This window comes from Hyaena hyaena, unplaced genomic scaffold (genome assembly GCF_003009895.1).
Source record: "Hyaena hyaena isolate Hyena2069 unplaced genomic scaffold, ASM300989v1 scaffold_1438, whole genome shotgun sequence".
In the NCBI taxonomy this organism is placed as follows: domain Eukaryota; kingdom Metazoa; phylum Chordata; class Mammalia; order Carnivora; family Hyaenidae; genus Hyaena; species Hyaena hyaena.
The window spans coordinates 287646-307140 of record NW_024082061.1 but is presented as its reverse complement, the minus strand read 5'-3'; the positions used below and the strand labels follow the sequence as shown (position 1 = coordinate 307140).

The window sequence follows — 19495 nt, the reverse complement described above, 5'->3', positions numbered from 1 at the left end:
ATCATTCACATTTATGTTAGGACTGTATGATTTTCCATGCAGTTTTCTATTTTTATTTTGGACGACTCTCCCAAGAACATTCTCCCATTTTACGGAGGCCCAAAGAAGTGGCACACAGCGGAGCCAGTCCTTGGTCCTAGTTTCGTTGCAGAAAGTGATATCAGTGACTGTCCTTGCTGGAAAACCGGCTTCTTGCAAGAGCTGTAAGTGATCACCCCGATTCCTCCGACTCAGCTGACTGGGTCTTCTGGTCTAGACGTCAGTTCGTTGGCTGAGGGGCTTCCCTGACCACCCTAAAGGGGGCTCCGTGACCAGGCACAACCACGTCCGCTGTGCCTAGGACCCTCTTTCGGCTCCGCTCCTGGGCCACCGGGTCTTCGCTCAGCGCTTGCCAGGAGTCTTCGTCTCCACTGCGTTCAAACACGTCACCGGCCACCACCACGGTGCCCAGGGCCGTACCCGCCACCACCACGCTCACGTCCCTCTGGCCCCCATGGCCCGGCGTGGCCCACACCTCGAGCCCCGGCCCCAGCCTCAGGGGCCGCTCCTCACCTAGCCCGTGGGTGAGGTAGCGGCCCCCGGGGAGGCAGAAGTCGTGCGAGACCAGCAGAGCCGCCCCGGGAAACAGCCCCAGGTTCCCGATGTGGTCCGAGTGTCCGTGGGTGCCCACCACCAGAGTCACGTCGCCGGGGGCCACGCCCTGCCGCGCCAGGGCCGCCAGGAGTGTCTCCCGGGCCCAGGGGCCCCCGGTGTCCACGAGGATGGGGCCGCGAGCTGCCTCCTCTAGGGCGGTGTTCGCTCCGCCGCCCTCGGGCGGGGACTCTTGGTGCCCGGAGACCGAGCCCCAGGCGTGGGGTAGCACCAACGTTACGGAGCCGTCTGCTCGCACCACGTCGCCCACCCCCTCGGGCTCCGCGTAGCCCTGCAGCAGGACCACCACCGAGTAGGGGTCGCCGCGCACCAGCAGAGGCGGCTCCCCGAGCAGCGGCTCGGTCCGCACCAGACCGCTCATGGCAAGAGATGGACGACTGGGGAAGGAAAGCGGGGTGTGGGATACTGTCTAGTCCCTTCAGGTTCCCACACGCGCCCTGCCTCCGCCGAGTGGCACCTTCCAGTTCTTGGTTCTTTGCCACCCCCTCACACCCTTAAGGTGGTATCGCCCCAACCCCGGCCCGTAGATGGTATCGTCCAATTTTCCCTTAGCGTGAGCTCGCCCGGCAGTCCCTCAGTGTCTTCGACCGTCGCCGCGCTCCTATGCGGTAGGTCCCCACCCATCAACCCTCTAAGGATATCCTCTTTATTCCCCTTATTCTAACCGGAGCCGCTCCCGGCCTTGGACATAGTTTCATCGCTTCTTTTAATTATTGTCCCATTCCGTGGGAACACGGGCCCTCGGAAAAGAGTGAGGAATTTTGTCCCCTCCGAGCTCCCGTAAGCCCACAGTACGGTGGCCGAGACGCACTGCCACACGCTGCTTTTTCTCACGCTGGCGCCTAGAGGGGCTCCTTGCAAGTTACTGGACTGGACTGCAAATTACCAAGCACTACTAGCTTCTAACAGACGGCGACCAACGGCCTTATTCTCTGGGCGCTGCTATATCGGCCAGCTATGTTGTATGCAGGTCAGTTGTTTGAAACTACAGGCCCGGCTGCTATTTTAAAAAATTTAAATTAAAAAAAAAAATTAAATTAAAAATTTAAAAAAAAAAATTTACTAGCGATGTAGAAAATTTGGCACCTGTGATATTCCATTGTGGGCCCTCGGTGAAGTTAGACCGAATATCTGCCCCACCTAACTTATCAACATCGCCCCATTCTGATACAGCGTCTCCCTCGCGTTAAGTTTGTTGGCCCGTAGCCTCCTAGATGCAGGCAGTGTGTGTGTGTGTAGGTCGCAGACGATGTCCTCGCTGGCTTCTTCCTTGCAAGGGTCTAAAAACAGATCCCTGAGGGGGCAAAGTGACTTTTCTGTGTGACTTTTTCACACAGAAAAAGTCACACACTTTTTCACTTTTTCAAAGTGACTTTTCCAGTGCCTTCACTGACCTCTGGGTGGGGTGGGGAGTAGTAGAGATATTTAAAGTAGAGATATTTAAAGGGGAAAGCCTTCAATACTGTCACCACACACACCTGACAGTTAAGGGCTAGATGGCAGGCAAAGGGCTCATCTGTTGGGGCAGGCCTTCCCCTACTGCTCCCACCTTTGTCCCCATAGCCATGCCATGCTGTACCACCAGGATCCTGCCTGAGACCAGATAGGAGAGAATAACTACAAGCTCTGGGGTGGGATCACTAGCACATATTCACAAACCCTTATGTGGGGCAGGGATTGCTCAGACTTCAGACGGTTCTTCTCCAAGACCCCTGCCCCTCCTGGGGTCTCAAACAAAGGCAAGGGTCAAAGATCCTCTGGGTCATGCTTGGGATGCCCTGGTGTGTCAGTCATCCCTTCCTGCTCTTCCTCTTCTTCCTCCGCCTCCTGATCTTCCTCCTCCTCTTCTGTCTTCTCTTGCCCATCTGTGGTCTTTTCATTTCCTGTCCAAGTTTCCTGTAGACATGCTAGTTTGGGTGATAGAAAACAATGTGGATATTAGTCCTGGGGGTAGGGGAGGTTGTGGCCTGGCAGGAAAGGGGCCAGCCCCATACACTTACCAGTTTCAGCAGCGGGGAGCACGTGACCTTCACAGAGAAAATGCTGTAGGGGCTGCTCCTGATGGTGGAAGTACCAGTCTCCCACGACATCTTCAAATTCCTCCAGCATCGTCTCACACTGATCAAACGGAAGGGTCAGAAGGAGCTCTGCTCTGCTGGGCTTTGGAAATCCTCCTTTCTGCTCTTCACTCCCTTTCTACCCACCCCACCTTGGAGAGGCAGGCAGTCAGGAGACTAAACTCTGCTTACTCGCTGTGTGATCCTCATTCATTCACCAGACATTTACTAGCACCTATTCTGCCAAATAGGCTATTAAACTCTATGTCTCAGCTCCTTACCTATAAAATGGGAAATGGTAATAAATACCTACCACATAAGGTTGCTGTGAGGCAGCAGCTGGAAAGTATGGGGGCCTGAATCTGACACATAGTAGGTGCTCAGTAAGTGTTGGTAGATATTATTAGCCTCTATTATTACTCCTTGATATGCTCCTGGGCCCACTTTAATCAATGACAGAGTCCTCACTCTACCCCCTTCTCCCTGCTCAGAGGTGGACCTCCTTAGGATCTAGATCTCCCCTCAGGTTCCCTTCTTATTGCCTTGGGCAGTGCATTATCCCATCCTACCTGCTTCTTGAGGAATGTGACTTCCACGCTGGGCTCGTCCCACAGCTCCAGAGGGATCCCCAGATCCACTTTCACCCCCTTCTGCACCAGGCCTTTCAGTGTTGCCATGGTCTGACTCTGACCCTGAGAGATGGGAATCTGGGATCAGCCCAACCCACTGTCCCACTTCTTTCTTCCCCTCTCTGCCATATCAGCATTGTCAACTACTAGAGACTCAAGAGTGGAGCTCCATGAGGGTGAGATGAGGGAGTTTAACTATAGAGAGGTCACACTCTCCAGAGCTGGAGGGAGATGGTCCCAGGGGATACCCATTGTTGTTTCTGAAAAGTGGGATAAAAGTGGGATGCTGCCCTAGGGAAGAGTCTGACCTTGGCGTATCTCAGTGAGCCCTTGCGCTCAGCATGAACACTGTAATCCAGGATCCGCTCACACAAATTCTCCAAGGCCTCTTCCAGCCTTGTCTCTCTATGGGAAGAGGGGAAACAAAGACTCCTTGGGTGCTGTAGGAGCTCCCAGGGCTCCCTCAGGGGTTGGAAGGAGAGGAGCACCAAAAAGAACTCACGAAACACTGTAAGGGACGTGTCTCTTCCTCTTGCCCGTGTCCAGCACCTGCCCCAGCTCCAGCACCTCTCGAGATCGGCCAGTGCGACTCAGCTTTTCCTGTAGCTCCAGGCTCAGCAGCTTACACACTACATGTCCAAAAGATGTGAAAGACAAATATACCAGCAACTCATTCAGTAGATGAGCAAAAGCAGCAGAGCATGATGGTTACACGTGTAGACTGTGGAGCCAGACTGGCTGGGTTAGAATCCTGACTCAGCCACTTAATAGCTCTGTGACAATTCTGCTGTGCCTTGGCTTCTTCATCTCTAAAGTGGAGATAATAATATAACTCCCTCCTACGTAGGGGAGTTGTGATGTAAATAAATCGATCTACAAAAACCCCTAAGATAACGCCTGGCATATAGTGAGCACTGCATAAGTGTTTGCTTTTAATCTGCAGTTATTTATTGAGTTCCTATACCCACAACAGCAATATAGAGAGCAATAAGACCCATGACTCCTATCCACAAGACATTGCTGATGCAGCTGGGGACAAATAAAAAATAATGACAGTGCACTGTGATGGGCCCTACACTAGAGGTTAACAAGAAATTTAATCTCATTAGGAAATGCAGAATTCATTGAATGGTCATTTACTGACTTCCTACCAGCTTATAATTTCCTTAAGGATGAGGGTTGTATATGTTTCACCACTGTCTTCCAGCAAGTAGCACCTGGCCTAGCATGAGGTGGGTCCCAAGAAAGGGAGTGGCCTATACAGAAGTGACAAGCAAACTAAACACAGGGCAGGTAACAAAAGTGCCTAAAATGTTCCAAGCACTACGCCAGGACTTTGGAGACACAGATACTCTCCTTCCCTCCACAGACTTAACAATATAATGGGAGGTGACAGAAAAGGAAGAAGGCTTCCAAAGGAATTATCTGGACTGGGCCTTGAAGAACCAAATGCAGAAGGGAGAGGGCTATTCCAGGCAAAAGGACAAACAGTGCTAAGGCAGAGAGGATGAGACAGGCTCAGTGACAGGTGAGAAGTTCAGGGTGCTGAAGCATGGGCACTTTGAAGGAGTTGAGGTACCAAAATGTAAGAAAGGTCAGGGCCATAAGATAAAGAGACTGTGCCAAAGATGGCCGTATGTTGACCACAGGAGGAGGCCTGCAGAGGTGTTACAGCAAGGACTGACATGACCAGGTCTGTGTGTAGAAAAGTGACAAGTGTGGGGAGAAGAGCAGAGGACACAAATGAAGGAGAGGTTAGGTCCAGGTCATGCAGAATACTGACACTGAAATTCAGTGTGAAGTGAGGTGAAGGGGAAAAGAATCCAAGGAGGAAATTAAAGTCAGGAAGGCAACAAACTAGGAAACCAGGGCACTCAATGATCCAGGTCTGAAGTGTCCGCACCCCACCGCTGTAGTGCAGCCATGTAAGATGCTGCTCCCAGTAAAATCCGTAAGTACACATCCTCTGCAAAGCCTCCCATGTGTGGGGAACCTCCACTTCTGTGGCCTCCTCTCTTTTATGAGCTTCAAGGGCTTATTTACTTATCTCCAAACCCGCCCCAGGAGAGCGTGGGGCCTGTAATTTGAGAGCGTCTCTGTAAGGGTGGAGCAGAGGATGTCCAAAAGGTATGAGCCTCGCTCCCAGCTCCCGCAGGCTCCACAGACTTAGGTTTAGTGGCAAGGGGTAAACACACACTTTAGATGCTCAGTAAAGTGGGAGATCCTGGACACAGTCTCTGAACTACAATTCCCACAAATCACTGGGGCTACTCTAGTAAGTAAAAGCGGGCTTCTCCTGGATGTCCTATGGGAATTGTAGTCCCATAGGGTAGCGCTCTACGTTCCCTCCCTTGACCCCCTTCAATTTCAGCCAAGCTCCACCAGAATCTCCCTGAGGTCATCACAGAGATCGAGTGACCCACCCATCACGGTCCATTTGGTCCGGTCCAGACTAAGGAGATGGGCAGAGGGATCCGAATAGGGACTACTCCCTTTAGATACCTTCGCATTTGCTGGGCAAGCGTTCTGTGTCATCGTCCTCCTCCTTCGACGTTCCAACCCAAACGCCGTACGCAGCCAAAATGAAAAGCAACATTCCTAACCGCACAGGTCCCATGACAAAGTGCCGTCCACAACCAACAACCCCTTGCCTTCAAACCAACTTCGTAAAAGCAGCGGGCCCTTTAAATTTCGAGGACGGGTCGGCGGGAACTTCTAGCCAGCCTGGCGTCCGAGGCGCACGCGCAGTCCTGGCCCGAAAGGAGGTGGAGACTCAATGCGTTCCCGGCTGTCCCGCCTCGGTTTTGTGGCGTCTCCTGGAGTCCTGGTTGTCGGGTAGTGAAGGAATAAACTGAAGTTAGTTGCAGCCGGACGGTGTGCTCTTTACATGCAGATAGAGAAACCCGTTTTTTATAACACTTCAGGCCGTGAGCCTAGGAGACTCATTCCGGCTCGGGGAAGGGGCAGTGACTTGCTTTCCGTCTCTGCCAGGACCTGTTCCCGGGAGGGGGCGGGGCGAACATGGCGCCGAGCGCCGGGTGAGAGGCGCTTTGGCGGCGGTGAGAGACTTTTAATGCGTGGGGCGTTCGGCTGGCGGGGACGGGTCTGAGTGCTACCCGAGACGAGGCCCTTTGAAGGCCCATTTGGGAACCGGGAGGAGGACGGTGGGTTGTGTGTCCGTGCGCGAGGGGACTCCGTACGTGTGTGTTTGCATTGGAGGATGTTGGGGGGATGAGGTGGGCTCTCAGTGCCTTCTTTGGCGCTGTACCCATTGCCTGGGGACCTTCGACTTGCTTCCTTGCTGGGGAGGCCACTACCCAGGTCTAGCTCATGTTAACCATCTTCTGTGAAGCTTTCCTGCCAACTCCACTGACCTGAGGGGCTCCTGAGGCCGTAGCGTGTTTCGGGAGCCGTTTACTGGCAGAGGGTACGGAGGGTATTAAAAGATTATTAAGAGTTCACCAGTGACCTGGTACACGACAGCGTCTTGTATACCCGGCGCCAGGCACAGAATATGTGTTGAATAAATGTGTTCCGTGAACATACGACTTAAACCCGTGGAGGCGGAGACCAAATTCTCTTTCGCCCCTCCCCCCCACTGTGCTCACCCCTCCAGCACACCCCCATCAACACCCACCTTACAGTCAGTCCTAAACACTTTTGACCTTAGTCTTACTAACTTGAAGCGAGCCATTCTGCTTTTGGCTACAAAGCAGTTTCCGAGCTTAGACCTATATGTTGTTCATCGAGAGAATAGTGGTGTCTTGTACACTATATCTCTAAGCCTTACAATTCACTGATTTATTCAGCAAATATTTACTGAGGACAGTGGCTCGGGCACCAGTCTGGAGTCTTGGAATACATCAGTGAACACAACACATGGTGGGGTCCGGAAAGGGAAGATGTGCTGGTGACAAATAATTATAAATGATACAGTATATATTACCAGATGTTAAATACCATGGGGGGAAAAAGAGCAGAGTGGGACTGGAGTGTGGTATTAAATAGGGTGATGGGAATAGGCAGCCAAGCTAACATCTGGGGAAGAGCATCGAGGCAGAAGGAAGAGAGCAAAGGCCATAAAGCAAGAGCTTGCCTGTGAGGTTTGAACAGCAGGAGGAGAATCAGGCTGCATCAAGATAGAAGAAGGAAGGAAAACTGAGATCAGAGATGTGATTAGGGTGAGAGCAAATTATGAAGGGCCTTATCGACTATAATTAGGATTTTGGATTTTACTGTAGGACAAATGGGGAGCCATTCCAAGGCTTTGAGCAAAGAAGTGACCCAATTTGATTTATATTTTGACAGAATCAGTCTGGCTGCTATGTTGGGAAGAGATGTGGGGAGCAAGGGTAGAAGCAGGAAACCTCATCAGGAGACTATTGGAATTAGCCAGGCGAGACATGGTGGTGACTTGGGCATGCCGTGGGAGTGGAGGAGTCAGGTTGGATCACCTAACTGATTTGATTTGAGGGCTCACATAAAGAGTGAGTACCTAGATAGATGGCATTGCCACGAAGATAAAGGAAACAAGGCCAGAGCTGGTGGGGAGGGAGAGATCAGGAGTTCAGTTGTAGAAGAGATTTTAAGTCGGCAGTTTGATATACAATGCTGGTGTTAGGAAGAATGCCCTGGACTGGGGATATAAATTAGGCCATCATCAGCCTATAAGCAATACTGAAAATTGAGGGTAGTTGACATTACCAAAGGAATTAAGTGTAGTTACAGAAGAAGACTAAAGACGGCCCAGGACACTCCAGTATTAGGCAGATGAGAAGAGGAAGAACTTGTCAAGGAAACTTGAGAGAGAGTGGGGGTGGCCAGTGTGGTAGGAAGAAGCCAGGAGAAGGTAGTGTGCCGTGGAGTAGTATCTTCAGGAGGGAGTGGTCCAGCTATACTAGATGCTGCCAGCAGATCAAGTATAATGATGACGGAGAGTAGACCTTGGGTTCCACAATGTGGAGTCATCGGCGACTTGAGCAGTTTCAGGGACCTGGTGGGGTCAAAAGCCTGATTGGAGTAGGTGTGAGGAGAGGAAGTAGAAACAGTTCAGATAATTCTTTCAGGGTGTTTGGTTGCCAAAAAACAGGGCTCTTCTAGAGAAAGTGGAATGAAGAAAGTAACATTTTTTTAATGATTTTATTTTTGAGAGAGAGAATGAGAGCATGAGCAGGAGAAGGCAGAGAGAGGAGACACAGAATCCAAAGCAAGATCTAGGCTCTGAGTTGTCAGCACAGAGCCCAACGCAGGCTCGAACTTGAGAACCATGAGATCATGACCTGAGCCAAAGTCGGACACTTTACTGCCACCCAGGTGCCCTGAAAGTAACATTTAAAATTCTTAATTGTGGTGAAATACACATAACATAAAGCTCACCATCTGAAACAATTTCAAGTGTACAGTTTAGCAGGATTAAATACATTCACAGTGTTCTACAAGCGTCACACCATCCATCTCCAGAGCTCTTCATGTTGTAAAACTGAAGCTCTGTTAATACTAACTCCCCATTCTTCCTCCCCTAGCCCCAGCAACCCCATTCTGCTGAGTCTATGAATTTGACTCCACTAAGAACTTCATAAAAGTGGAATCATAACACTGCCCTTTTCTGGCTCCCTTGTGTCCTCAAGGTTCACCCATGTCCTAGCACATGTCAGAATCACCTTCCTTTTTAAGGCTGAATCCTAGTCTGTTGTATGGAGATAGACCACTGCCTTGTTTTCTTGAGAAAGGAGAAATAAGTGCATTCATTTAGTAGGCTGACGGGAACCACCGGCCAGGTAGGTTGAAAACATGATGCAGGAAGATGGGAGCAGTGTTGGAGTTGGTGAGGGGCATGAACAGCTTCTCTATGGTAACAGGCGGGAAGGCAGAAGTTGTGGGTACCAGTGCTATTAGGTTGATGTGGTGGGAGTCTGTGAAGGTCCCTTCTAATGGAGTAAAGAGAGGAGAGGTCATGCCATGTAGGACAGAGGGGGACTGAGTGCACTGAGGGGTGGTATGATTGTCAGGCAGCATGAGGGGAATGTGGGACCATTGGTGCACCTGGGTGGCTCAGATGGTTAAGCATCTGACTTTTTTTTTTTTTTTAAGTTTATTTTGAAAGGAGAGAGAGAGAATTCCAAGCAGGCTCCACACTGTCCGAATGGAGCCCTACATAGGGCTTGAATCCACAAGTCATGAGGTCATGACCCGAGCTAAAATCAAGAGTCAGATGCTTAACCAGCCGAGCCACCCAGATGCNTTTTTTTTTTTTTTTTTTTTTTTTTTTTTTTTAAGTTTATCTATTTATTTTGAGAGAGAGAAAGAGGAGACCTAGAGGTGGAAGGGGCAGAGGGAGAGAGGAATTTTAAGCAGGCTTCACACCCAATCCACAAACTGTAAGATCATGATCTGAGTGGAAATCAAGAGTTGGATACTCAACTGACTGAGCCACCCAGGCACCCCTCAGCTCAGGTCTTGATCTCAGGGCCATGAGTTTGAGCCCCACATTGGGAAGAAACCCAAAGCTGGGAGGATGTAAGTAACTTGCCCAAATAACCTAGCTAAGTAATCTAGGGCCAGGGTTTAAATTGAGGACGTATCCATTCTTGTCTATCTCACTTGAACAGCACCTGGCACAGAATTGGAGCTCAGTACATTTTGTTGAACTGGATCAGATCGCTACCTGCTTCTTTTACAGCCAATGCTGATTCACATAGAGATGGACAGAAGGACTCCCCACCCCCCAAGTTCCTTCCCTCACATCTCAGCAGTCTTTGGTTGTAGCCTTTCCTGAACGAATAGCCCTCTTCTTTGGGTCTCACGTTTCTTTTTTTATCTTTTCTGCCCACCCATCCCCCTGCCAGGATCTCCATCTCTCCACCCCAGGGTATCACTCTTTGGGGGAGGGAGAAAGAGGCTCCAGAATGGCTGAGGAGAAGAAGCTAAAGCTCAGCAATACTGTGCTGCCCTCGGAGTCGATGAAGGTGGTGGCTGAGTCCATGGGCATCGCCCAGATCCAGGAGGAGACCTGCCAGCTGCTGACGGATGAGGTCAGCTACCGCATCAAGGAGATCGCACAGGTACCCCGACTGCTCCGCCTGGCCGTACATTGTATTAAGGATGCTTTACAGACCCCCTTCTTCCTCCAGCTCCTGAGCTGATGTTTGTTCTCTACCCCCAGGATGCCTTGAAGTTCATGCACATGGGGAAGCGGCAGAAGCTCACCACTAGTGACATCGACTACGCACTGAAGCTCAAGAATGTCGAGGTGATTGGGACACGTGGGACTGAGGTTGGCGGGATTGGTGGGGAGTAAGGTGGTGAGACTCATCCTCCCAGACGCTGCATTTGCCTTCAGCCATGGCGCCTCAGGCTCCCTTCTCATCTCAGTGTCTCTGTCTCTCTCCTGATCCAGCCACTCTATGGCTTCCATGCCCAGGAGTTCATTCCTTTTCGTTTCGCCTCTGGTGGGGGCCGGGAACTTTACTTCTATGAGGAGAAGGAGGTTGACCTGAGCGACATCATCAATACGCCTCTGCCCCGGGTGCCCCTGGACGTCTGCCTCAAAGGTTGGGGGCAGGGAGAGCAGGGTGTCAGGGAGGAGGGAAAGGAGTTGAGGAGACTCACAAGTGAAGAAGCCCTCAGTATGAGATCGCTAGGGAGTTGCAAGAAGTGGGGACAGGACAGAAAGCACATTCTAGTGTGGAGTGACTCCTAGTGTCCGTGTCCAGCTGTACAACTTGACACCTTCTTTCTTCACAGCTCATTGGCTGAGCATCGAAGGCTGCCAGCCAGCTATACCTGAGAACCCACCCCCAGGTAACCTCCTCTGTGCCCAGGACCCGCCCCTCTCTATCTCATGTCCCTTCTCCTTCCTTTACATCCTCTGCCACTCTTGTCACTCCTGCCGTGACGGCTTTCCCACCAGCTCCCAAAGAGCAGCAGAAGGCTGAGGCCACAGAACCCCTGAAGTCAGCAAAGCCAGGCCAGGAGGAAGATGGACCTTTGAAAGGCAAAGGTCAAGGGGCTGCTCCAGCTGACGGCAAAGGTCAGTACTGCTAGGCCAGGCCCCTTGGGGCTCCTGCCAGATGGCAGTTTGTGAGGTGGCTGAGGGCAGGACAGAGGGTGACACCTGTGGCCAGAGAGCCCTGGAAAGGATCAAGAAACCATGGGGGTGCCTGGGTAGCTCAGTTGGTTAAGCGTCTAGCTTTGGCTCAGGTCGTGATCTCACGGTTCGTGGGTTCGAGCCCTGCATGGGCTCTGTACTAACATCTAGCTCAGAGCCTAGAGCCTGTTTCAGATTCTGTGTGTCTCTCTCTCTGACCCTCCCCCACTCATGCAGTCTCTCTCTCTCTCAGAAATAAATTTTTAAAAATTAAAAAAAAAAAAAAGGATCAGGAAACCTGAGAGGAGCCTGGTCCTTGGCCTTTTCTGGAGCCTTTGTTTTCAAACCTGTCTTGGCTATTCACACAGGGAAAGAGAAGAAGGCGCCACCCCTGCTAGAGGGGGCCCCTTTGCGACTGAAGCCCCGAAGTATCCATGAGCTGTCCGTGGAGCAGCAGCTGTACTACAAGGAGATCACCGAAGCCTGTGTGGGCTCCTGTGAGGCCAAGAGAGCGGTGAGGCCTGCAGACCTGCTCCTCCCTGCCCAGGGCATTCCTTCTCTTTGAAGTTCCAGGAATCCCTCCTGGTCTCCACCCTTGCCCCCACCCCTCACTTGCTCCCTCCCGCCCACCCACAGGAGGCGCTGCAGAGCATTGCAACGGACCCAGGACTCTATCAGATGCTGCCACGATTCAGCACCTTCATCTCAGAGGGGGTGAGAGGAGGCAGAAGGCCAGGACCCAGGATGAGGTTCTGGGCGGTGAGGAGGCAGCCGGGGAGCTCATCAGACGGTCTCACTACCCCCTCTCTTCCCCCTCCCGCAGGTCCGTGTGAATGTGGTACAGAACAACCTGGCCCTGCTCATCTACCTGATGCGCATGGTGAAGGCACTGATGGACAACCCCACACTGTATCTAGAAAAATACGTGAGCAGCCCTGCCTACCCACCTTTCAGCCCAGGGTTGGGCACCCTGTTGCCACCGACAGGAAGCCATTCATCAGAATTGGCAACTCGCCACTTCTCTCTTAGGTCCATGAGTTGATTCCAGCTGTGATGACATGTATTGTGAGCAGACAGCTGTGCTTACGGCCAGATGTGGACAATCACTGGGCCCTCCGGGACTTTGCTGCCCGTCTCGTGGCCCAGATCTGCAAGCATTTCAGCACTACCACTAACAACATCCAGTCCCGGATCACCAAGACCTTTACCAAGGTGAGTGAGGAGGAGGAGTGCAGATGGTCTCGCATCTCCATCCCAGGGTGGCATCCAGGACAAAGAGCTTCACCCACACCAGAGGTAGGTCAGTGTGGCTAGAGGAAGTGACAGTGGAAAGATGGGGGACAGGGACAGGGACTGGAACCTGAGCCACATCTGTTAGTGTCGAAATGATCCACAACAGAAGTGTGTTTGTTCCTTAACAAAGCCTCTCAGGCCCTTTTCCCCGGTGTATCTGCCTTCCCCTTACAGAGCTGGGTGGACGAGAAGACTCCATGGACCACGCGTTATGGCTCCATCGCCGGCCTTGCGGAGCTCGGACACGATGTGAGACCCTGGCGCGGGGAACACTGCCAGAAAGGAGGCGTCATGGGTCCTAGTGGGCAGGGGCCCCACCTATGAGATCTGTGGTGACCCGAGGGCTCTGGCCCGTCCCCTTCCTTTCCAACAGGTGATTAAGACTCTGATTCTGCCACGACTGCAGCAGGAAGGGGAGCGGATCCGCGGTGTCCTGGATGGCCCGGTGCTGAGCAACATTGACCGCATTGGAGCTGACCATGTGCAGAGCCTCCTCCTGGTGACTAGAGCCCCCATCACTGCCCTCCCCCGACTCCTTCCCACCACCCCTCCCCCAACACACAGGCCCAACGTTCAGTAAACAGCAGTTGTCTTTTTATTCACTCATTGCATCTTTGCCTCATATGTTCCAATACTGTTGTGCAGATGGAGAGACAAAGGCGAGAGGTTAAGTGAGAAGTAAGAGACCATAACTGATACCCTGTGAACCCGCCTAGACTGGGCCGCCCCCGAGGCTTCCCCATCACTGTGCTGCATTCCATGCAGGGCATCCCTTGTGGACCAACCACCCCTTAGAAATCACAAGTGTTTCAGCAAGTTCCTCATCTACACTGGTGCTGCCTGGGGTTCCTTCTGAAGAAAAACCGGTGTTCCTCACACATACTGCCAGCCCAGCAGCTGGCCTGCAACACAACAGACTGAAATAATAGGCAGTTTCCTTCCTCACCCTTTCCTTGTCCCTTCCTGAGAGTCCCAGCCCTCCACCTACCCGGCTTTTCTTTGCTTTCTCTCTGCAGAAACACTGTGCCCCTGTTCTGGCAAAGCTGCGCCTGCCACCTGACAATCAAGATGCCTATCGGGCAGAATTTGGGTCCCTCGGGCCCCTCCTCTGCTCCCATGTTGTCAAGGCCCGGGCCCAGGCTGCTCTGCAGGCTCAGCAGGTCAACAGGACCACCCTGACCATCACTCAGGTCAGGGACTCGGGGGGAAGAGGTGTCTGGTGAAGAAACATGTGGGAAGGGGGCAGGCAGTGGGGACAGGGCCATGGTTCCCTTCAGGGTGGGGACTCACAGATGTGAGCTTGCTTTTGTAAAACACTGCACCCTCTGAGTGAGACTCTTGGGGGAGTCTGAGCCCCCTTCGTGGATGATTCCCCAACACCAGTGAGACGTGCTGCGGAGCAGCAGTAGGTGCTCCTCCGTTTCATGGACTTTCACATTTCCTTCTTGCCTCCTCTTCATGCAGCCCCGGCCCACGCTGACCCTCTCCCAGGCCCCTCAGCCTGGCCCTCGGACACCTGGCTTGCTGAAAGTCCCTGGCTCCATCGCACTGCCTGTGCAGACCTTGGTGTCTGCGCGAGCTGCTGCCCCGCCTCAGCCTTCCCCTCCTCCAACCAAGTTTATTGTAATGTCCTCATCCTCCAGCGCCTCATCCACCCAACAGGTACTGGGAGCCAGGTGGGACCACAGAGGGTAGGGAGCATGACCAGGGTTACCTCCCAAGTACCATGGGGGCCCCAGAGGAGAGTCCGGTCCCCCCTGGACCTAAAGACAGGAGCAGAGAGGAGTGCTTTACTGAGGCCCGTGAGGCATAGCTGCTCATCCTGAGTACAGGAACAAATCATCAACTCTTCTGCTGGAGCAGGTGACTTCTCCCCCAGGCAGCTTATTTCCTTTCTCCCCCCAGGTCCTGTCCCTCAGCACCTCAGCCCCTGGCTCAGGCTCCACCACTACCTCTCCCGTCACCACCACGGTCCCCAGCGTGCAGCCCATCGTGAAGCTGGTCTCCACCGCCACCACCGCACCCCCCAGCACTGCTCCCTCTGGTCCCGGCAGTGTCCAGAAGTACATCGTGGTCTCTCTTCCCCCTACAGGGGAGGGCAAAGGAGGCCCCACCTCCCATCCTTCTCCAGCTCCTGCCCCATCCTCAGCCCCTTCCCCGCTTGGGGGCAGTGCCCTCTGTGGGGGAAAACAGGAAGCTGGAGATAGCCCCCCTCCAGCTCCAGGGACTCCAAAAGCTAATGGCTCCCAGCCCCCTGGGTCTGGCTCCCCTCAGCCTGCGCCTTAATGCTGTCACACAACTGCCAACCTTCCCTCCCTGATTCTCTCTTGTCTCTCTCTCTCTCTCTCACACACACACACACACACACACACACACACACACACACGCTGGGTGGAAGGAAGTAATAGTTTGCTTTCTCCATGTTACTTTTTTTTAGATATTGTATAGCCTGTTCCTCAGAATAAAAGTTTGATTTATAAATTCTGATCCACCTCAGTCCTTCCTGTGTCAGGGACCACGGGAAGGTCAATCGTGTCAACCAGGATTGCTCCCCTGGACTCTCAGGACTCTTAAGCCAGGTCCATGACCACGGGCTGGAAGGGTGGAAAAGACAGTATCGTCCTTCTCTGGCTCCATAAATTTTGCTGGGGAGCCTCAGATCCGAATGACATAGGCATCACTGTGACTCAGGTGTCGCACCCACTTGTGGGGGTTGGTGTTGCCACAGGGTCTGAACGAGAGCCTGAGGAAGCGAACCTGGAGGCCGGAGCACGTGTGCCGGGGAAGTTCAAAAGAGAGGCTGGCGGGGCCCAGCCCCAGTGGAGGGGTTGCGGTGGAGGGTCCTTGGCCAGGAGGCCCAGGGAGGCCTGGAACATCCATCTGTAAGGGACAGAGGCCGGGAAAGGGTGCTGAGGGCAGAGGAGGGAGGGTAGGGGGGCCAGGTCCGGTGCATGAGGGGGGTGGCTGGGGCTACACATGCAGCTGGAAGAGAGGGTCTCAGGGACTTGGCAGCTCATACCTGGAAAAGGCCTGACAGCTGGGAGCCGCCTTGCACCCGAGGCAGGTCCCAGTGGAGGGCTCCGTCCCCGAGCTCTGCCTTCTGTTCGGGGCCGCTCAGCTCCTGAGACAGGCTGGAGTTTGGAGACCAGAGGCACTGCAGTCAGCCTGCCTTCCTGGGGCAGGCGGGTCCCACCCCCCCCACCGCCACCCTGTCGCCCAGGGAAGCTGGCAAAACCTCCCAGGCCCTGTGGCCCCAACGCTAACCTGATCACCCCTCGCGGCAGGGGAAGGTGCAGCCTGACGTTGAGAGCCTGGCTGCCAAGAAGAGAGGAACAGGGTAAGCTCCGGGAAGGCAGTGACTTGTCCTCCCTCTTCGTTAACGCCATGAGTAAGGATCAGTGCAAGTGCTACCCCCGTTCCCCTGCCCAGCCTTCCTGCAACTAACTGGCAGGATTCCGAAGCCAGTGGACACATCCGAAGGGGAAAACAACAGGTATTTTGGCCCTGTGTCCTGCCCCACAACCCTGAACCAGGCCTGGGAAACCCCTGACTCGTACCTCTTTGGGGGTAGGTCGCACCGTAACTTCAGGTAAACCTGGAGCCTGGGTGAAAAGACGGTTCTCTTACTCACTAGCCTCTCACCATCCCCACCCGGGGCCTCCATGCGGGGCTGCTGCATAGGTCCATTGTGCCCCAGGCAGGAGAGAGAAGGGATGAAATCCAGCCCAACTCAACTAAGGGCTGAGTCCATGTGGGGGGAGGGTGTCCTTTTCTGACTTGTGCCCTATTACCACTCCCCCTTCACAATGTGCTTTGGGAACATATATGCATTGGCTTGGATTCCAGAAAAGTTCTAGAAGAGAAAAATGGTCTCACCTGCCTGAGCCTCGGTCCCACTGCACAGAGGGAAAGAGCCGGAAGGGGAGTGGGGAGGGGAGGTCGTCTGAGAGTTGGTACCGCATCACAGTCAGCTGAAACCAGATAGGAATGGAGGTCAGTTTGGTCTCCTCACACCTGAACTTGCCTCCCTTTCCCACAGCGGACGTGCTAGGCCAGCCCGATCCTGACCTCGCCCTGAGGGGGCTGCAAGCGGAGAATTCGATGAGACTCAAACTCCTCCAGAAGCACCGAGCTATGAAATGAGACCTCGTCCACCCGGATTCCTGGGCCGTAACCTGGAGGGAAGGAAAGTGGGTTACCACATCGTGGGTGAGAAGAGCAGCAAGGTGGTAGCTGGGGGAGAACCCATCTCTGATCCACAGAACTTTTGGTGGTGACCTGTACTTAGGAGAGAAGAACCCATTTTCTTCTCACCTCTCAGTTCTGACTTCCCCACACAAAACTCTTCTGTCAGGCCGATGCGCATCTCTGTCATAGAAAAGAATATCAGAAAAGGCCACCATATTTATAGCAATGTGGTTGGAACTTGAGGGTGTTATGCAGAGTGAAATAAGTCAGGCAGAGAAGGACAGATACCATATGTTTGCACGTATAGGAGGATTAGGAGGAACTTGACGGAGGACCATGGGGGAGAAGGGGAAAAATAGTGGGGGAGAGGAAGGAGGCAAACCATGAGAGATTCTTGAATGCCGAAAACAAACTGAGGGCTGATGGGGGTGGGGGAAAGGATAAAGGGGGTGATGGGCATGAGCACTGGGTGTTATATGGAAACCAACTTGACAGTAAACTAAGAAAAATAAAGAAAAAAGAAAAAAAAAAAAAAGACCACCAAATACCAACATTCACACACCCACCAAGGAGCCCGTCCCAAACCCCATCCTGGGCCAAGCCTGCAGATTTCTCACCAGAGCCACTGGGAAGAAAGCTCTTGAGCCGGATCTCTCCCTGCACATCTACCTTCAGCAGCGAGCCCTATGAACAGCAGAGAGATACCTGAAGGTGACACCCCTCCCCAACCCCATACGTTTCCCAAGAGCCATCTGTCCTCGGTCCCAGAGCTGGGGGCCCAAACTCACGTTAGATGCTATCAGCACAGACAGCCTCTCGACCACGTCCAAAAACACTTCATTCTTTTGGCTCTGAAGAAGACAGGGGATTTGGAGGCTAAGCGGCCTGGCACAGGCAGAAAGGACAGGCCAGTGGAAGCTAGGACCCTGGGGTGGGGACACAGGGTAGGGAAGGGATTGTCCATGTCCCGGAACACCAGGATCTTGCTCTCTGGCATTCCAGAAAAAAAATCAGGGTCTCTGAATGCATCTCACCTGGTCAGAGCGGCTGGACAGGACAGGGCGGCTGGCTGCACTGCTGGGGGCCACTTTGCTCTGCTGTGTCTCAGCCCCAAACTGTAAAGCACCCAAAGCAAGGAACCTTCAGGTTTGACACTACCCACCACCCCTCATCGTCCTCTTTCCCTCGACTGACCAAGCCAACACTGCTGAGGTCAAAGAGGCTGAAGGGCTTGCTGACCACAGCCTCTGTCTGGATGAAATTCCTTAGCATCTCTGTGGATGTGGTTTGCACATAGCCATAGTCCTGTGGGCAGAGGAAGGACAGCCTGTGGGTGGTCAGTGAAGGGAAGGGGTGAAAATGAATGGACTTAGGCTCCCACTCAGTACATATTTGCAGGGACTGGGGTGCAGTGAGGGAGATGCTTGGTTCTCACCAGCACTTCATCCAGGAGCTCGTAGACAAGAGCCACATTGCGGGATATGGTCCCTTCGCCCAAGGAGCCACAGTAATCGCCCAGGAGAGTGGCCAACCTGAGAAAATAGGCCTGAGTGTGCATATCCCCGTCCTGTCACATCCCCGCGCCCAGGTGCCCAGCCCTGCCTTCCTCACCGGGAGAGCAGCTCTAGGAGGCTGAAGGGAGAAATGTTTTCTAAAGTTGTTGCCACCAAATAGAGGCCGCTGCGTCTGATGTGAATAAAATGACGGTCATCGTGGTGCTGAGGCAGAGGCGGGGAAGAAGCATTAGGAAGAGAGCTGTGATTAAGGGCCCAAGAGACTTACTATCAGTGTGCCTTGGGGCCCTTGGGAAACAAGTCAGGGGAGGTGTTAGTACCTACCCTGGAGTTGCGGGAAATTGGGACGCGAGAGGAGCCTGTGCCTGGTGCATGGAGAGCTCTTAATAAACTTGGCGTTCACATTGTCTGGCATGACGTACCCCCAGGCAGAAGCTCTCAGGGAAACAGCCCTGGGTGGAAGGAGGCGCCCTCCCTACCTACCTCACGCCCGCCAGGCGCATCCCCCACTCCCCGCCACTGGTTACCATGACAACCGGGGACTCATCTCCGGGCAGTCCCGTCAGCTTCCGGTAGAAGAGCTCAGCCACATCCCGACCGCCACTGTCCCCGCGGACTGACCCGGTGGAAGGACAGCTAAGGAGCCGGCGACACAGGCTGGCCCTGGGGCACCACTCCCACCCAGGGTCCCCTTCCCGCCCCGCAGGTCAAGGATACAATCCTTGTAGATGAGCGGGTCCCCTTTGGAGGAAAGAATGAAGAACTGGGAGATCATGGCGGTTCTGGAGAGTAGGCAAGGAGACAGCGAAAGTTGGGCCTGCCCCGCCCTGCGGCTCCGGAACAAAAGGACGCGCGTACGCTGGCCCTTTAAGAGCAATTCTCCGCCCGCGCCACCTCAGACCGCGGGAAACTGGTGTCCGCCCCGCCTTTCCTTCCCATTGCCCGCGCCGCTTCTCTGTCAATTCAGTCCAGGCTCGCCTGGTAATTGGCCGAGGCTGAGGCTGGCGGCGAGTGGGCGGGGCAAATGGCCTTCTCTTTGATAGGACCACAGGCAGCGGCGCCGGTCACGTGAGGGGC

At 53.6% G+C, this 19495-nt stretch overlaps 4 protein-coding genes across 5 annotated transcripts; 1 reads left to right on the top strand and 3 right to left on the bottom strand.

The window, feature by feature from the left end:
- Positions 1-27: 27 nt before the first annotated feature.
- On the bottom strand, positions 28-1662 carry MBLAC1 (metallo-beta-lactamase domain containing 1). Its single transcript, XM_039223720.1, has one exon. It carries the CDS (start codon positions 1010-1012, stop codon positions 260-262), a length of 753 nt encoding a protein of 250 aa, XP_039079651.1. The 5' UTR covers positions 1013-1662; the 3' UTR covers positions 28-259.
- A 621-nt stretch (positions 1663-2283) lies between these two features.
- CNPY4 (canopy FGF signaling regulator 4) lies at positions 2284-6097 on the bottom strand. Its single transcript, XM_039223721.1, has 6 exons — positions 5840-6097; positions 3840-3966; positions 3646-3742; positions 3278-3400; positions 2652-2769; positions 2284-2558 (listed from the first exon to the last, which is right to left on the bottom strand). Exons 1-6 carry the CDS (start codon positions 5952-5954, stop codon positions 2398-2400), a joined length of 741 nt encoding a protein of 246 aa, XP_039079652.1. The 5' UTR covers positions 5955-6097; the 3' UTR covers positions 2284-2397.
- A 195-nt stretch (positions 6098-6292) lies between these two features.
- On the top strand, positions 6293-15203 carry TAF6 (TATA-box binding protein associated factor 6). Of its 2 annotated transcripts, none has more exons than XM_039223718.1 (15): positions 6293-6396; positions 10183-10398; positions 10500-10586; positions 10734-10887; positions 11081-11137; positions 11247-11366; positions 11792-11937; positions 12060-12137; positions 12247-12348; positions 12453-12635; positions 12891-12965; positions 13090-13215; positions 13733-13906; positions 14181-14378; positions 14622-15203. In XM_039223718.1, exons 2-15 carry the CDS (start codon positions 10243-10245, stop codon positions 15000-15002), a joined length of 2037 nt encoding a protein of 678 aa, XP_039079649.1. In that variant the 5' UTR covers positions 6293-6396; positions 10183-10242; the 3' UTR covers positions 15003-15203. The 2 variants fall into 2 exon arrangements, with proteins under 2 accessions (XP_039079649.1, XP_039079648.1); XM_039223717.1 differs by lacking the exon at positions 6293-6396 and adding an exon at positions 6406-6501.
- Positions 15140-19341, bottom strand: AP4M1 (adaptor related protein complex 4 subunit mu 1). Its single transcript, XM_039223719.1, has 15 exons — positions 19136-19341; positions 18946-19034; positions 18516-18622; positions 18340-18436; positions 18099-18209; positions 17939-18019; positions 17693-17755; positions 17522-17588; positions 17031-17084; positions 16785-16891; positions 16593-16687; positions 16274-16318; positions 15981-16031; positions 15736-15847; positions 15140-15596 (listed from the first exon to the last, which is right to left on the bottom strand). The coding sequence occupies exons 1-15, from the start codon at positions 19191-19193 to the stop codon at positions 15372-15374; spliced, it is 1362 nt and encodes a 453-aa protein (XP_039079650.1). The 5' UTR covers positions 19194-19341; the 3' UTR covers positions 15140-15371.
- Positions 19342-19495: the final 154 nt, after the last annotated feature.

What these genes read in the sequence shown, in the direction of transcription:
- TAF6 (XM_039223718.1), top strand. Translation starts at nt 10,243, where the DNA reads ATGGCTGAGGAGAAGAAGCTAAAGCTCAGCAATACTGTGCTGCCCTCG. An exon ending in GCATCAAGGAGATCGCACAG is followed by an intron (nt 10,399 to 10,499) that starts GTACCCCGACTG and finishes CTCTACCCCCAG; the next exon opens with GATGCCTTGAAGTTCATGCA. An exon ending in GCGCCTCATCCACCCAACAG is followed by an intron (nt 14,379 to 14,621) that starts GTACTGGGAGCC and finishes TTCTCCCCCCAG; the next exon opens with GTCCTGTCCCTCAGCACCTC.
- AP4M1 (XM_039223719.1), bottom strand. Translation starts at nt 19,193, where the DNA reads ATGATCTCCCAGTTCTTCATTCTTTCCTCCAAAGGGGACCCGCTCATC. An exon ending in CTTTCTTCCCAGTGGCTCTG is followed by an intron (nt 17,085 to 17,521) that starts GTGAGAAATCTG and finishes TTTCTATGACAG; the next exon opens with AGATGCGCATCGGCCTGACA. An exon ending in AGCTGTCAGGCCTTTTCCAG is followed by an intron (nt 15,597 to 15,735) that starts GTATGAGCTGCC and finishes TGTCCCTTACAG; the next exon opens with ATGGATGTTCCAGGCCTCCC.
- CNPY4 (XM_039223721.1), bottom strand. Translation starts at nt 5,954, where the DNA reads ATGGGACCTGTGCGGTTAGGAATGTTGCTTTTCATTTTGGCTGCGTAC. An exon ending in TCACATTCCTCAAGAAGCAG is followed by an intron (nt 2,770 to 3,277) that starts GTAGGATGGGAT and finishes CCGTTTGATCAG; the next exon opens with TGTGAGACGATGCTGGAGGA. An exon ending in GCTCCCCGCTGCTGAAACTG is followed by an intron (nt 2,559 to 2,651) that starts GTAAGTGTATGG and finishes CACCCAAACTAG; the next exon opens with CATGTCTACAGGAAACTTGG.
- MBLAC1 (XM_039223720.1), bottom strand. Translation starts at nt 1,012, where the DNA reads ATGAGCGGTCTGGTGCGGACCGAGCCGCTGCTCGGGGAGCCGCCTCTG.